This window comes from Juglans regia, chromosome 1, assembly GCF_001411555.2.
Source record: "Juglans regia cultivar Chandler chromosome 1, Walnut 2.0, whole genome shotgun sequence".
Classification (NCBI taxonomy): Eukaryota; Viridiplantae; Streptophyta; class Magnoliopsida; order Fagales; family Juglandaceae; genus Juglans; species Juglans regia.
Genome location: NC_049901.1, coordinates 3,079,308 through 3,096,190, shown reverse-complemented (window position 1 = coordinate 3,096,190; position 16,883 = coordinate 3,079,308). Strand labels below are relative to the sequence as shown.

Sequence of the window (16,883 nt, the reverse complement as noted above, 5' to 3'; positions counted from 1 at the left end):
AAAATTACACATAAAAAAGTACATGTTAAGCTCAACGGGAGCCCCCAACGGGGGCTGTAATATGACTATTTTAAATATTTTAAAAAAAATCATAATATTATTAAAAAATATTTTCTTAATCATAAAGTAAAATTAAAAAATTATAAAAAAATATTTTTTTATAATTTTTTATTTTACTTCGTGATTAAGAAAGTATTTTTTAATATATATTTTTTACTTTTGAATTAAAAAAACATTTTCTTAATAATATTTTTATTTTATTTTATTTTTTTAAAATATTTTAAAATATTATCTATATAAAAATTATTTAAATAAAATATATATTAAATAATACTACAGTCCCAGCAGGAGCTCCAGCGGGGGCTGTAGCACTACCCATAGAGAAAAAACATAAAAATAATGTACTGACATAAAAGCATACAGGATACAGAGACCAACAATTTCCTTCCCCATAATTAAAATGACAGCAGGCTGCACGAACTGTCATATATACGACAACGTTAAACTGAATTTATTAGGAACAAAACAGAATCTCTTACATGCAGCATGAATCTAATGTTAATTAATTTGCGAGATCCGATTAGAAGTACTTGAAACTATAGAATTCGACATGCATCAAAGGCAAATACTAATTGCTAATTAGTAGTTATTCAAGTCTCCACAAATCGTTGCTTTAATTCACCCTCAATAAAAAGTAAGAGCTAGCAGCTAGCACTCCTCCCGCGCGCGCGCATGAGTAACCGCAATTTTTCAGTAGTAGCTGAATAAGATCATCATGATGTGTTTGAGCTAGAGCTGGAGCTCTGATATCTGATATATAGGATGAGTTGAGCAGCTCCAGCGACTGCTCCAATACTATTGCTGACCTGTACGTACGTTGTAGTTAATTAAGAAAATATATAATAATTATTATAAAAGAAAACGCATATATATATATATACGACGTACGTACGTACGTACAGGTTGAATTCAATGTGCAAAACAAATCATGTAGCGCCTAGAAATACACAGATCAACTTAATTAATGCATTCTGCATTTAATTTTCATAGCCAGAATTCTTAAAAATATCATGAAGTTATATATATAGGGTGCTGAAATTTGAGGAGGACTTGAAGTTACCAGCACGAAGATGTCAAATTTGATGAGAGCATAAGAAGTCCAGATGCAGCCATTAAGGTGGTTGGTCAATGACAGATAAAATGGCATGTACTTCACGCTCTTGGTTGTGATGACTTGTTTCTGTTGAAAACCCATGATTACTTAATACAAGAAAACTAATTACGATGACAGAACAGATCTTGCATGCAGGAGGATGGCGTATTAATCATGAGATTCAAAAGAGAGTAGTACTGTACGTACGTACTTACCATGACTGTAAGCGGAGAAATGTACATCAAAATGTTGAAGAAATCAGCGATGATGCCAACCATCATGGATCTCCTCTCGTGAGAATGTAATGTCAGCATAGTTACGACAACGACGACGGCCACGAAAACAACCTCAATGGCCAGCCCTATCACTACTTTCTTCTGTAAATTATCGACAAAATTAAACCACAAATTTCACAATTTATAAATTACATGATATATATATATATATATAAACCCAAAAATAACCAGTATTATTAATGGAATTTCTATTAGCTAGCTAGAAGGCACATGCAAGTAGTACTGTACGCACCCGTCCATTCTTCTGTCCAGCAGCGTAGTTATAGAATATGGCTAAATAGATGAGCTCCAAGACTAACCCAACGCTGTTGGTAGTCACAACAAGAACGCTGTGTTCGTGAACAATTGGCAAGCCATAGAATATCCATAACATGCAGTTCAGTACTGTTGCGATATATGGAAACGGCGAGTAATCCTCCACTGCCTTGTTCTTAATGATTCTATAAAAAGTTGGCCTGACATGTACACGTACATTTTTCAAACTTTTTTAATGCAGGAGGTAACAAATTTGGTATGAAAATCGATTTTTTCTTTTTTTAGGGAAAGATACAACTCAGGCATCTCATTGCATACGTAGCTAGTAATACTCTTTGAAGTCTATATATATTAGAAGTAGCAGTACTACACGAGCCTTAATTATCAAAAAGGAAGAAAGAACTACTGCATATAGAGAAAAATATTAGATAAAGAGAGGTACTTACACTGGCGAGAGGAATAGCCCGATGGAGATCACATTCCCTGCGAAGATAAGATCATCATTGTCATGAATATATATTAATCAAACTTAACATTTAGTGCACAAAACCCTGATCTCTTAGTAATTATTATCTATTTGATCACTATGAAATAAAGCTGGCAATCTGCATGAACTATATATAACTCTCAAAGTTATTGTCACATTAATCTCGTGTATATGTGTGTGTGGGGATTCCAAAACATAAATAATTTGAGAAAGATCAAGGAAAAAAACGGGGGGAGAGAGAGAGAGAGAGATCTGAGCCTAGAGGGCCAGGCACATGACAGTCTAAAGAGAGATCATATACTTGCTAGGTAGGGCTAGCTGGTAATAAAAGTAGGATTAGGGTTTTGGGGCACAAACCGATGATGCCGACGACACTTCTAGCAGTTTCAGCGCTCACCATGTTTGCATGCAGCGTCCGCCAAGATCGAGAAGAGAGATCAGTTCATATAGAGAATGAGAGTGAGTGATTTGGGAGGAGGAGAAGGGCTCACTTAAATGAGCATGCAAATTAGTAGAGTTTGAGCTGGCCCGGGCCGTACGTGTCTTAACTGGCAACATCATTAAATTAATATTTCTCTTAAGTAATTGGTCTATCTTAATATTAATTAGATTTTCAGGGTAAGTCTCTAATAATATTTTTTTTCCACATCTTAATTAGCATTTAATGATTATCTCTGGATGATCGTCTACCGTACTTTTAATTAAAAAAAAATCCGACTTAATATATTTGGATTAGGGCAGTAAGGGCAAAATCGACTGGACTGAATTATGGATCGGTTAGTCTCAATCCTAAAATATGTGAACTGATGACATTCGGTTCGGTTTTGGAGTCTATAAATTTTGAATAAAACCGGACCGAATTCAACCGAACTCCTGTATATATTTTTTAAAAATATTTTTAATAATTTAATATATTATTTTTATATAGTAATTATATAAGTTAATGATATAATTTTCATCTAATTTATTATCATTGATCATATAAAATATAAAATAATATATGCTATCAATTAATAATAAATCATATGATAATTTATATCATTATATATAAATAGACGTTAATACATCATACATTTATACATATTCTACTATTTGAAGCTGCAAGTAAACATGAATAATTTATGTACAATGAAATTATTTGATATTCATTAACATTGACTCGAGCGAGGTGTCAGGCGTGACTTGAGCAAACACTGGGATTTGTGTCTCGTTCGAGCCCATTGTCACGTGAGACTTGAGCGTACTCACGGCCCACAGGTTGAGCTTTGCTCGAGTTCACTGTCGAGCGCATCTTGAGTGAACTCACAGTTAAAACTTCGCTCAAGCACTAGGTCGAGTGACAGTCGAGCGAACTTACTGTTTCTCGATTTTTTAGCTCCAAAACTAGTCTCTACCCCAAAAATTAATAATAATGCATACAAAAGAGTAAAGTCTAAGTTAATAAATAGTAACTATCAACATTATAAATATAATTATAGTAAAATATTTTTTTAATGAGTTAGTTACATAATCCACGTTAACAATTCACTTAATTTTAATTTAGTAATTTAAATAATTTTTTTATTAATTTATTTGAAGAAAAAAGATGAAAAAATAATAAAATAATTAGACCAGACCGAACATACAGACCATACCGATATCAATCCAGTCCTTATGAATGTTCAGTCTAATCCAGTCAGGAGAAAATGATCGATAAAAAATTTATCGAACTGAACCGTTTATGCCCCTAATTAGGATGGTAAAATTAAAACAACATGGAGTTGACCGGCCGGCCTAAAATTAATATGTGGACTGGCCTTTATATTATATATAATCAATACAACTCATGATGATCAACTTACCACAAAATCATTTGTTTAAATATTGATCATGCACATATACAGCTAGCCCGTGTTGTCATCATGTGCTTAATTGGTTCATGATTGATATATACACGATACGGCCTAGCTACATGAATATATATGTCCTAAATATACTTATCAACACAGGTCAGAACGATCGACTATATATGTATTATATATATGGGACAGTTTTTTAATTGGGTATTTTCCTTTTTGGGCTTTCTATATATATATATAGTTGAGGTCTACATTTATATATATATATATATATATATATACTAGTTAGGGCAACGTGCGCTGCACGTATATCCAGTTGTCTACTATTAAATGCTGCGAGATGTATAATAGACAGTAAAATATGACCAACTTCAGATAGAATCATCATGTAAAGCAAATAATCATATTATCACAAGCAACATATGCGTAAGGATTTTTGACTAAATCATTTTCCTTTTTATCTCATATTATAAACCCTAATATCAATGATTATATCCAATAATATTTTTACGAGTTCCAGATAAAATAACATATATTGAGAATTTTAGATCTTGTTAGGCAACAAACTCAAGAATTGAATACACTTAAAATGAAATGTAACATCCATAAGCAAATTAAGATTATTTCTTTTACTAAAAATAAAATATTGTTTGGTTAAACTTACCAAAATCTTTTGTTTAAAAGGCTAATGTTTCTATAATATTAAAAAATAATATTCTAACAATATTTTATTTAACTTTTAATTTTCATTTCAACTAATCTCATCTCAATTAGAATCTAACCTATCAAAAAAAAAAAAACCCTTAGTATCCAAACTCACCTAATCGGCAAAAGAGCAAAAACATAAGAGAATCGGATTTGATGAGAAAAAAAATAAAAAAATAAAAAATTGATAAGAATACTGTTCATCATTTACTTATTTTCAAATAAAAGTCTATTTGAAAATAAATTTTATTCCAAAATTTTCATATCATATCCCATCTCATTTTTAAACATAACTGAAATACAAAACTTTTAAAATAATCATTACAACTTTCTCAAAATTTTAAATTTCAAATAAAATATAATTTATCTTTTTAAATTTTAAAACAAAAATAATATTATAAAATTATAATCTAAGTGTCTTATAATATTTTAATTTTATAATATTTTTTATTTAACTCTTTCTCTCTTTCAATTATTTTTTATAAAATTTCATCTCATCTAACTTTCTCCAACATTATATAAATTTTCAGAGAAGGAAAAAATTAAAAATGTTCTAATATATATTAACATATTTTAGACCATATTACTTAACACTACAGCTAATGTTAAATTATTGCGTTAGTTTAAAGACAGTTTAGTTCTTAATTTGAGAATGCAAACTACATCATCTTAATTTACTTCAAAAGTTTTCATAACTCTTTTTAATATTATTAAAACAGAAACACTATAAAAAATAATAACAATGAAAAACATTAATTTATTTAACATTTTCACACTTGGCTAAATAAAATAATAATAATGACATATTATATTTTTAAATTATTAAGAAGTTATAATTTATTTCCTTATGAAAATTTGTAATTATACTAACCAACCTATTATTATTACTCTTAATAATTATAGTTGGATGCGCATGTTGTATATTTGTTATTTCCAAAATAAATATATAATGTGTCAGTTTTAAAATTCAAAACTATAATGGTAAGTATTAAATAATTTAATCATATATTTTATAAAGTCTCATCCTTTACATTTAAAAAAAGGTAATGATAGGGTTACTACCCTATTACTATCCAATTACTACTTATAGTTAATTTCAAGTTTTTTTATTTTTTTATCATTTTCTTTGAAGTATTTTTTTAACATCCTTAATCGACAAAATTAAAAAAATATATAATTTTATTAATAATCACTTCCTTAACCATTAAGTAAAATAAAAAATTTTAAAAAAATCAAATATAAAATAATAGTAGATAAGTAAGATAATAGTAACCTTATCATTTTCCTTTAAAAAAAATTAAATAAACTATAGTACATTAGAAACTATAGATCTACCTCAAATAATGTAATTAATTTCAGGTTAATTAATAAACTATTCAGTTTATCCAGAAATAAAAAAAATATTTAAGTTTATTTCTTAATAAATCATTAAACAAAAATCATTAATAAGGAAAAAATTAGATTTATACTGAAATGAAACAATTGAATTCAATATTTACATAATTCAAAATTAAAGGAAATAAAAGTATAAAACATAATAAAAGACACAGCCGCTCTTATCAGAAAAATAAAATAAAATTAAAAAAAAAAAAAGCCGTGGCTTGGATTCGTTCGTGGCGGTCAACGGCAGCACGATAGGGGCTGATATTGGAAGAGGAGGAACGTCGGACGGAGGGGAAGAAAATGGGTGGGGCGGTGTTAGCCACACCGGCGTGCGGCGGCGCACTGGAGGCGACAAAGAGTCTGACGAGCCGCGGCTTGGATTCACTCGTGGCGGTCAACGGCGGCACGATAGCGGCTAAGATTGGAAGGGAATGGACGCCGGTCGGAGGGAAAGAGAACGAGAGCGGCGGTGTCGAACACGAAGGTGTGCGGCGGCGCACTGCAGGAGATGAAGAAACGGACGGGGAGAGGGGAGGAGGGCCTCGCGCGCAGGAGAAATGCAAAATGGGAAGAATCTCAGTGGTAAAACCGAAATTTGAGAATAGAAGCAGGGGTAAAATTGAAAACGAAAATATTAAACGAAAATATTGTTTATAGGCAATACGAACTTTATATATAAGTAGATATAATACATTATATTTATCCTGGTACGTACGTACGCCTACAATATCAAATCTTATGACCCAACCAAATACACATGCGACAATAATCATGGTGATGAGCCGAAGTACTACTCAATCCCAAGAGTACTTTATCCTCGTTAATATTATTAGAGTACTGCAAGTAATTCCTCTAGCTGTCCATCTTGTATGGGAACTTCCCACATCCTAGCTAGCTAGCGAAGTACTGCTTAATTGGGCCTAGTTAGTACTGAAGCTCAAGGCAATATATATTGGCCGGGTCCTTGTATATATGGACCTGTCCGAGGCTCTATTTTTGGAATATATTATATTGCCTGCAGGCTTCAGTTTACTTGCTCTCAAGTCTGTGGATCGAATAAGCTCTTCATGTCCATCTAAGTAGCCACCTTAATCCGTCGTCGCTCTTTGCTTTTTCTAGGTTTTGTGTCTCTTTCACTCGGTACTGGTTTATTCGTCATTTTTCCTGCAGATCTATCAGCAATTTAAACACTTTACGCTTGTGATTTACATTATAAGATCGATGGATTATTTTGGTGAGAGTAGTGGTGATCTACTAACTTCTTATTGCACAATTTTAAGATATATATACTCATGTGTGTGTGTGTGTGTGTGTGGGTCTATATATATATATATATATTAGAAGAAAAACATAGTGGGTGCCATTCTAAACCCACAAAAGCTAGTTTCGTATATATAAATATGGCCACCCATATGGAAGAATAGTTGCTGTATGGTAGTGGATCGAATGGTCCCCTAGAGAGAGAGAGAGAGAGAGAGAACTAGTTGTGAAGACAGAGACATTTGCCACGTTTGTAAGGCTTAAATGTATTACACATGTAAATCAGTCTATTCGTCATGACATCTGTTAAAAGAAAGAAACGAAGAAAGAAAGCAAGAAAGCTTATTGCACTATAGCTTATGCTTCCACTTTATCATCATGACCTTTATCTGCAATACACACAAAATACACGCTGATAGAAAACATATCTCAAAAGCATTGTTCCTTCGATCAGGTACCCTCTGCCTTTTTAAGTAGCTTTTTCATTCCCCCCCCTCCCCATCTCTATCTTCCTACCCATTACTTCTCTCCAACTTCGCCATTCCTTCTCATCCCCAGTACCTTTTCCTAAAGCTAAACTAAGGACAAAAGGAAAAGTGAAAATCTCCGATTCATTTCTAGTCAAAAGATACCTCCCATTTAGTCTCTTCCCTTGGTAGTGAAGGAATTAAAATAACAAAAGCAAGATGGGGAGAATTCAGTGCATGCACAACAACAACAAAATCAATTCAAAAGTACTCCATTTGCAAACCCTCTTACCCACTACGTTTATGCAAATTATATACTGTCCATCCTAAGCACTAAGTTTAGGTTCGTATCATGATTACGACCTTATACTAAGGTATATTTGATTTATCTCAAAGCTGGTTACGTCTTTAATTTAGAATAATTTGACTAAAGTTGCTATAAGTGGGCATTCTTTTATGTACAGAAAAAAGTGGATGTTCTTTTGAATATTATCATAGCTAGCTAGCTAGCTAGTCGATATAGATGACCGAAACAGTCATGATCATGAATGGATCGAGTTAATTAGTTACCACAGTAGAAGAGATCGAAGCTAGGGCCAGTATCAGAGTTGACAGAGAAAACCTAAACCATGGCATTCATGCATGCAAATATGCAATCCCAAAATTAAATACTCACAATGATCATTAAAACTGACTTTTTTAGGTGCCAGAATGATACAACGTCTCATGTACTAATTTATAAAGCTGCACATGATGATACCACCTGATCATGATCTGGAACTACACGATTCGATTCCCATGGGACGTTTGATCACATCCAATTCATGAAGTGATGAGGCATGCATGATTTAGTTCGAGAAATTTAATATGAGTTAGCTTGCTTTGAATTAGGTCTTTACTACCCATCCCAATACCATCAATAAAAGAAAGTTTTCAGATCAGGTGGAGAATCTGCATATAATCTTCAACTAAATCCTTGATTAGCTGACACAATGTACATGCACTAATTAAGAAAATACATAATTCGGTCTTATATTATATACAATATCTGTAGAATGCTCATTGGTGGGGAGCTAAATCATGCTTGAAAGGGATAAATTAAAGCAATGCAAGGTTGTTTCCTTGATACCATTAATTGAGTTGGAAATGATGCTTACTAGATCATGAGAATAAAGATATTAAATTGTCACCATCTTGCGTAGCAAGAAAGTATATATTCTTTGATTTTTGCTATGTTTTGGGGAGATCAAGTGAAACCTATTAATTCCTTGTAATTAGGATGCATGGGAAAGTCTCGCTTTTATCTTAATTAGTTTTTGTTCCTAATTTACTGTTTCCCATGTATTATTGGTGGTTGATAAATATATATATATATATATATATATATATACACACATATATCTATATAATATTATATAATTCATGATAATATATTAATAATGGTACGTACCACAATATTCTATGTCGTTAGTGGACAACTGGCCAACACATGATGGCCGAAGGTAAGTGTAAATTTGATCTCTATTTTATTATATATTCTTCAAACAAAATATAATTTGAAGGGTTTTCTAGCTATGAAACTAATTGGTTGCTAATCATCCTTAGCGCCCACTACTAACTGTGTTCCAAACATCATGTGCAAGTCTAATTCATGCTTAGTACAGATGCAACTTATGTTTAATTTTATACCGATCGATCGAGTACAACGCATGCATGCCCTTATATATATATATATATATATATATATATATATATATATATATATTCTATTATAATAAGTGGCTATCTAATTGTAAATAGTAATTTTTGTTCTTTTTTCATTAACTTTTCTTGTTCTTTCGTTAAATCCGTTAAGTCCTATTTTACCAAAAGGCCTTTAAAACTCTTGATCATTTGACGTGTAACTTCTTTCATGTAGAATTTAATGAAAGGTTATGTTTTATCAAAACGTCATTAATAACCCCATGGCGCACATGAATTGACGCCTATTTTTTATGTCTTTTTTGTTCCGACAGTGTACTCATTTTCCTTTCTTTTTGTTTCAATTTTTTTTAATGAAAAATTAATAATATTTTATTATTATATAAAGAGTAAATAGATAATCTAATATGGATGCAGACAATGTCCATACTTTGCTTAAGTTTAAATTTTCTTTTTAATCTTGTAATTTTTTATCTTTCTTTAATCTTATATTTTCTTTTTCCAAATAAATAAGTTACTGACTTTTTCTTTTTTCTATTTATTTAAATCATTATATCATGTGCATCTCGGGGCTAACGCACCAGGGGCCGTTCCCGTGTGTGTGTATATATATATATATATATATCTCTTTTACTTTTAAGTCAAGTAAGTGGTTAATTTATGGTCAATGGTCACTTAAGATCATGAGGGACGTTTTTGTTTTTCCCTTTTCAATAAGATTACATAAAGAAGTGTTCGTTGCATTTGATCAAATGCAATAATTTGATTGGCCGGATTGATATATATTCGTTTGGGGCCGTCAAATGAGTTCGCGTATTCGTAAGAGAGACAAGCATGCACATACATATATATATATATATATATATATATATATATATATATATATGGTTCTCTTTCTCTAGGTCGAGAAAATAGTTTTTTAGCTTAGATGCTAACTAGTTATATTGACTCAATTTTTAAGAGTAGTGATAAATATACAATACTTTATATAATATTTTTTACAATATATTAAAAAATAAAGATATTTTTATAAAATGATGTTAGTTTTATAAAGTATTTTATAAAAATACCTCTCTTTTAAAAATATTATTATATAAAATGTTATGTGTTTATTATTTTTCAATTTCCTTTACCTCCCGGCTCCCACTTCAAGAAGAAAATGCTTTTATTCTTTGGGTCCCATCCGTAACTACCTGTTTCTCCATATAAGAAGTGTCATTTCCATCTGGATGCATGACTACGACCTCCAGAATTATCACCTTTAATGGCTGCAAATGCTTGCTACTTCCATCTTCTCTCGTGTCGATCCTTCAATCATCTTGTTCTTTAATTCATGGGTTTTCTTTGTATCCCATGATATTTCACAAATTATAGACAGGGCCTATGTGAAATTAAGTATGTGCACCATATCAGTTCCAATAATATATATATATATATATATATTAATAACAATTGATAATCAGTTTGTCATATGTAACTTCCACTTGATATTAATAAATTTTTTTATTCATGTGGCCACACATAATTTTGTCGGTAATGATATTTTTTTGGAGTATAAAATTATAAACAACCAAACAAATTAAACAAAATATAAAGATGGGCAGATCAGTTTTTTCTTGGAAGCTGCTTTGATGGTGGACAAAGTTAATTAATTTATTGATTTTCATGATCAGTTTGTATGCAATACCAATATTTTATATATACTAATTATTTAAACTTCCTTTTCCAAAGACTTTATGCAATTAAATTATTAAATATATACCTCTATTGTTTATAAATAATAATTAATCGATGATCATGTCTACAGCTTATACGTACGTAATAAGATTTGAATCTTAGCTGCATCGATCTTATCTACATTGCTTGCCAAAGCATTGTGAATTTGTGATGGGTCAGTCCCTTCTTGTACAATATTATGATTGTACTGTCTCATGGATTGGTTGCCTGAATATATATATATATATATATATATATATATATATATATATAGTTTAATAAGAACTACCTTGGGAGATTTCTTTGCAGAAAACGTAGCTAGCTAGCTAGCTTTAGGATAAAACTTTCACATCCCAGATCATCTCTCATTAATCTGCATAAAGTTTGCTATATAGACATTAATCTTCTCATGCATCAAATGTAAGATAAAAGTACATGAATTCTTTCCATTTTAGCTTAGCTTAAAAAGTAATGGAAACTTCATTGAAACTGTTGGATAGCTAGGGATCGATGATGATGCAGTAGTAGTACTTGAGCAAAACAAATAAGCTAGGCCAAGTACATGATACAGCAATTGCAAAAAAAAGTACATGCATTATCTGATGCTTCTCGATCCAAGTGTCTGCCACTTGTGCAAATATGTGTCATATTACCAAGACAATAGTTGCTAACATGACCCAGCTTATCAAATTTCATGCCCCACCATGTGAATTTCATCCATATACCCTACTCATTTCCAAAGATGCAGCTTGTCTTTGTTCCATTCTTTTGTTTCTTCTTTAGTTTTTTATTTCTTCTGTTCCCTGTCTCACTGATCTACTGATCGGGTGCTGGGAATCAATCAGCTTAGCTTTAAGACAAGGTGGACTTAACTTCTCATGTGTAGAGATAATCACTATAATGTTAATTTGTTGTTTTGGTATGGAGTTTCTTCTATTTAAAACATTATAGAAAAAGTATATATAATGTATATCATGTTCAAATTATCAAGACCGGTAGATGATAACCTTTAATTAAAATAATAATAATATTATATATAATTTTAGGATATGTGAGTTTCACGGCCTCTCTTTGAAAAAAAGTGAAATCCGTCGTTAACTTTTTTTCAAAAGAGTATACGAAATTTGTACACTTTGTATCTTGTCCACTTCTCATTGGCAATTTTTTTTTTTTCTTTTTAGTTTAATCTCAAAACCTCACACTGTTTTCTAGCAAAAATCTTATGAGGAAAACCAAAAGCATATCTATAAAAATAATGTAATAGAATAATTAGTGACAGTACTGTTAATATGTACACATGGCTGTTGGTTTTATCTGTGATTCGGTATCCCCGACCAGAAATCATGGGACCTACTTAACACCCTGGCACTAATTCACAGCAACCATTAATTTTACAATGATTCCAAAAAACACAAATCCGACGTCCCAGATCCACCCGTCTAATGCCACTGTCACCGATGACTTAAAAGGGAATTGATTTGAAATAATAAAATATTATTAATTTGTTAGAATATTATTTTTTAATATTATTATTATTTTAAAATTTAAAAAACCTAAATTATTAGAATACTAAAATACTCGATTTTTTTCTCAATTAAGTACTAAAATACTTTATTATTTGCATAAAGTCCTAAATTCTTCTGTATTTCAAAAAGTGTCACGTACTTGAAATGAAAAGAGATTCAAATCACGAGGGTGGTTTCGTGATTGAGTCCTTCTACAGTCACCGAAGAAGTCACATACTGCGGATCGCTATAAAATGCGCTAAACACACCTCGCTCAACTTTAGCTGCAAAAAACGCCTAGAAGCGACGTTTGGAGTGCGACAAAGGCCAATTTTCACCGGAGTTTTAAGCTCCGGCGACTGCCGTTTTCGCTTCCTCATAACAAATTATCTTTCTTTTTCTCGCCTCACTTTTGGTAACGTTCTTATTTGTGGGCATAATCTTCGGATTTTGCTTTCGTGTTTTGTAATCGTAATTCTTTCTTTTTTTCTTCGGCGACCGAAGTTAAACACAAGTGGCTGAGAAAATCAGGCCGAGCTGGAACAGCTTGGCATGATGGGATCTTGTATATGCCCGTTGCAGACGCCGGCGAGATTGCTCTGGACCACCAGCTTCTTCCGTCACAAGCTTATGATTTTCTAATTCATCCCATATATCGCCAACCTCCACAATTCTACTTGTACTGCTAGTAAAACACCACCAACACCACCACCTAAGGTAGCTTTTCTTTCTTGTCTTCTCACCGGAGAACGAGAAAGACGGAGGATTGGGCCATGGAGTCAGGCCGCCTTTTCTTCGACCCTTCCGCCTGCCATGGCGGCAACATGCTGTACCTCGGGAATTGTGATAGCGTTTTCCGAGGTGAATTTTCTGTTGCTATTGTGTTGTCTATTATTCCAATATTAGCCCTCTTGTTTACTGCTTACCACTTGCACGCTGTGTTTTCTTGTTTCCTAATTCCTATTACCTCTGTTTGATTGCTAAGAAACGTTAGAGAAAAATAAAAGAAAATGAATTTTAGACCTATGAAGTAAAGTAGCATGCTCTTTTATTCTGAAACATGGAGAACTTGCTACTACGTGGTTAGTTTGCTTATAGTGAGGTTTTGTTTTCGTTTTTCATATTCCTGGCCAGTCTTCGGGAAAACGAAAAAAAAAATCTCGTTAAATTTGATCGATATCTATATATATTATTGCTGTGATTTTCTTTTTGAGTATATATATGTTTCTGTTGGGTGGTGCTGATTAGGAGGAACAACAATGATGAGCATGGAGGAAACCTCTAAGAGGCGACCATTCTTCAGCTCGCCAGACGAACTGTTCGACGAGGAATATTACGACGAGCAGTTGCCGGAGAAGAAGCGCCGCCTCACTACTGAACAGGTTTGTGAATCGTTCAATGGTACCACCAGTTAGAACAATATGCTTAGTGATCTTATACGTATCTACCTTTTTTTCTTTTTTTCCCCCAATAACCTTTAAATGTATTTATGAACGATATTTCATACTCCCAAACACTTATTTAAATTTTAAGTCTTATCAGCGTCAAACTCCAGTGTGGCCAATTGGGTTTTTTTCCTTTCCTTATAGGGAGATACGTGAATTGAACTTTTGAACAGAGATTTTGTGGGCTTGTGACTTATTCTGTCTGTCAATAAAATAAAACAATACCTTAAGAGTGGAAGTTGTATAATCGAAGAAGAGTGAAGAAGGCCATGAGTTTAAGAACCATCTCTTTGGAATTGATGCTTCATGAGCTGAGTGATTTTGGGAGCATCCATGATTAAGTTTACGAGGTTAAATGTTTTTTTCTCTCCATAAGGTGCATCTTCTGGAGAAGAGCTTTGAGGCAGAGAACAAACTGGAGCCGGACCGAAAAACTGTGCTGGCAAAGAAGCTGGGGCTACAGCCAAGACAGGTGGCTGTGTGGTTCCAGAATCGCCGCGCTCGGTGGAAGACTAAGCAGCTTGAGAGGGACTATGATGTCCTTAAATCCTCCTTTGACTCACTCTTCTCTAATTATGACTCTATTGTCAAGGAGAATGAGAAGCTGAAATCTGAGGTATGCTTTCCTTAAAACGCTAGTGCTTTTGAACATTACTTTCTTAGTATTCATGTTTGTATACTAGAAGAACTGTAATATCATCGAAAATTAGATTTGATTTGGTTATTGTAATTGATGATTGGTCCCGTGTTCATATGCTATACCTATTGCTTTCTATTAATAAAAATTATAGTTGATAATTTTACTTGGACTTATATAGTGCTCATTTTGAAGAAATATTAGATGAAATGTAAGAATTTTGCAAAAGTTTTTTATTAACTTAGAATTGCCATTGATGAAAAACTTGGTAGTAGAACAGTGAAAATTGTTTGAGGTAATTTTAGAGCCTTCCTAATCAAAACTCTCGTCATATGATATTGACACGCCCAAACCAGAAGATGATTGCACCCTTCCTGATGAGGGACCTACTAATTGAGATTCTTCCCTATAAACAAACATGTCATGTGTTCCCAAATAGCATCTGTTCTAGACCCCACCTTGATGTAAAAAGACAATTTTAAAGTCATTGGACGAATATACCGAGGTAGCTTTCCCAATATGCCTCGAGACTCTTTCTTTGTGCAAAGAATGGCCAAGTAAATTTAACCAAAAATGAGAAACGGAAATAAATTGTTTAAGAAGGTATATCAGTAACTTCAGTAGCAGCACTGGTCAGTTATTGCTTGTTAAGTGTCATTATTTCATTGTGATGATTGGACTGCAGGTAGTTTCCTTAACTGAAAAACTTCAAGCTAAAGAGGAGGTCGGAGCAGCTATTTCAGCTCAAAAATTTGACCCACTTCCAGGGGATACGACACATGTTTCCTCCCTCCAATTCAATGTGAAGGTTGAGGACCGCCTGAGTTCTGGGAGTGGAGGGAGTGCGGTGGTGGATGAGGACGGTCCACAGCTTGTGGACAGCGGTGATTCATACTTTCCAGGTGACAACTACCCTGGCTTTGTGGCCGCAGTAGATGGGGTCCAATCAGAGGAGGATAACAAGAGTGATGACGGCCGGAATTACTTCTCAGATGTGTTTGCAGCTGCTGAACATCAGAACCATGGAGAGGAAGAGCCTATGGGTTGGTGGGTGTGGTCTTAAAATGTGCTTAAACTAATGGTTGGGTGTGTTTTACTCGCTTTCAAACGTCAGTTGTTCCAATAGTTTGCTTATCAGCACTTGGAAACTATTTGGAGTGGTTAAAAAAAAAATAGTATAGTGGCTGAGATCATGAGTTAGTAAATGAATAAATAAAGTCAGTGGCATCTTGTACGTATTTCCATGTGGATAAGAAGTAAATTTCTTGTTCAAGGCTCTCTCTCTCTCTCTCTCTAAACTATCAAATGGGCCCCGGAGAGTAAAATCCAAAATGTGACGCTGGCAAGGCAATTGATTTCAAGGGATAAAGAGAGATCAAATTTCATTCTATACATTAAAAGTAATACAATATTTCAGAAGCATAGATATGCAGGATTGGTCACCATTATCGAAGGTTTTGGGTAACTGGTAAAGCTCAGCTTAGTGAATGTGAGATCATTGATTGGGATCTCTATCTCTATGGACATAATAATAATATCGAGACGAGATTCCATACCCTTTAATTATAACATTGTGTCTTTGGCTCTCTTAAGTTTAAGCCATTGTCCGAACGGAGAAAGATGTTACAATATTTACACCCAATCTCTGATCTCTTCTTCTTTGTCCTTTTCATTAGTCTTTCAGGGAAAAATGAAAGAACAAGGACAGGCCATCTAGAGTTAATTTAGCAAGTGACAAAGAAGTACTGAAATCTTCACATCCTCACAATATAAAGAAAGAACTATCGGAGGTTTTACCTTTAAATTAGGCAGAATACCACATAGTAACAATCAAATACAAGAGCCGTGCTAAAAACTGGAGAAAGCTATTTAATTCATACTGGCAAATACATAAAATATTAAATACTCCTAGTGTTGCTGATTCTTCTTCCCAAGCAACATCAGCGCCACTATCCACGGTTATGATATGTCATCCTAACGATTAAAAAAAAATAAAGAAATGATTTGTACATACAGTCTTAAGGTGTGTGCAACC

At 33.0% G+C, this 16,883-nt stretch overlaps 2 protein-coding genes across 2 annotated transcripts; one reads left to right on the top strand and one right to left on the bottom strand.

Moving 5' to 3' along the window:
* Positions 1-773: 773 nt before the first annotated feature.
* LOC108992796 (bidirectional sugar transporter SWEET6b-like) lies at positions 774-2,591 on the bottom strand. The gene is made up of 6 exons (XM_018967441.1): positions 2,549-2,591; positions 2,151-2,187; positions 1,682-1,904; positions 1,369-1,530; positions 1,121-1,240; positions 774-866 (listed from the first exon to the last, which is right to left on the bottom strand). Exons 1-6 carry the CDS (start codon positions 2,589-2,591, stop codon positions 774-776), a joined length of 678 nt encoding a protein of 225 aa, XP_018822986.1.
* Positions 2,592-13,023: 10,432 nt separating this feature from the next.
* LOC108992866 (homeobox-leucine zipper protein HAT5) lies at positions 13,024-16,126 on the top strand. Its single transcript, XM_018967570.2, has 4 exons — positions 13,024-13,627; positions 14,015-14,148; positions 14,588-14,827; positions 15,534-16,126. The coding sequence occupies exons 1-4, from the start codon at positions 13,540-13,542 to the stop codon at positions 15,909-15,911; spliced, it is 840 nt and encodes a 279-aa protein (XP_018823115.2). The 5' UTR covers positions 13,024-13,539; the 3' UTR covers positions 15,912-16,126.
* Positions 16,127-16,883: the final 757 nt, after the last annotated feature.

Coding starts and splice junctions, on each gene's coding strand:
- LOC108992796 (XM_018967441.1), bottom strand. CDS start 2,591: ATGGTGAGCGCTGAAACTGCTAGAAGTGTCGTCGGCATCATCG. Junction 2,188..2,548: donor AAGTGTCGTCGGCATCATCG/GTTTGTGCCCCA, acceptor TTATCTTCGCAG/GGAATGTGATCTCCATCGGG. Junction 867..1,120: donor AATTTGACATCTTCGTGCTG/GTAACTTCAAGT, acceptor ACGTACGTACAG/GTCAGCAATAGTATTGGAGC.
- LOC108992866 (XM_018967570.2), top strand. CDS start 13,540: ATGGAGTCAGGCCGCCTTTTCTTCGACCCTTCCGCCTGCCATGGCGGC. Junction 14,149..14,587: donor GCCGCCTCACTACTGAACAG/GTTTGTGAATCG, acceptor TCTCTCCATAAG/GTGCATCTTCTGGAGAAGAG. Junction 14,828..15,533: donor ATGAGAAGCTGAAATCTGAG/GTATGCTTTCCT, acceptor ATTGGACTGCAG/GTAGTTTCCTTAACTGAAAA.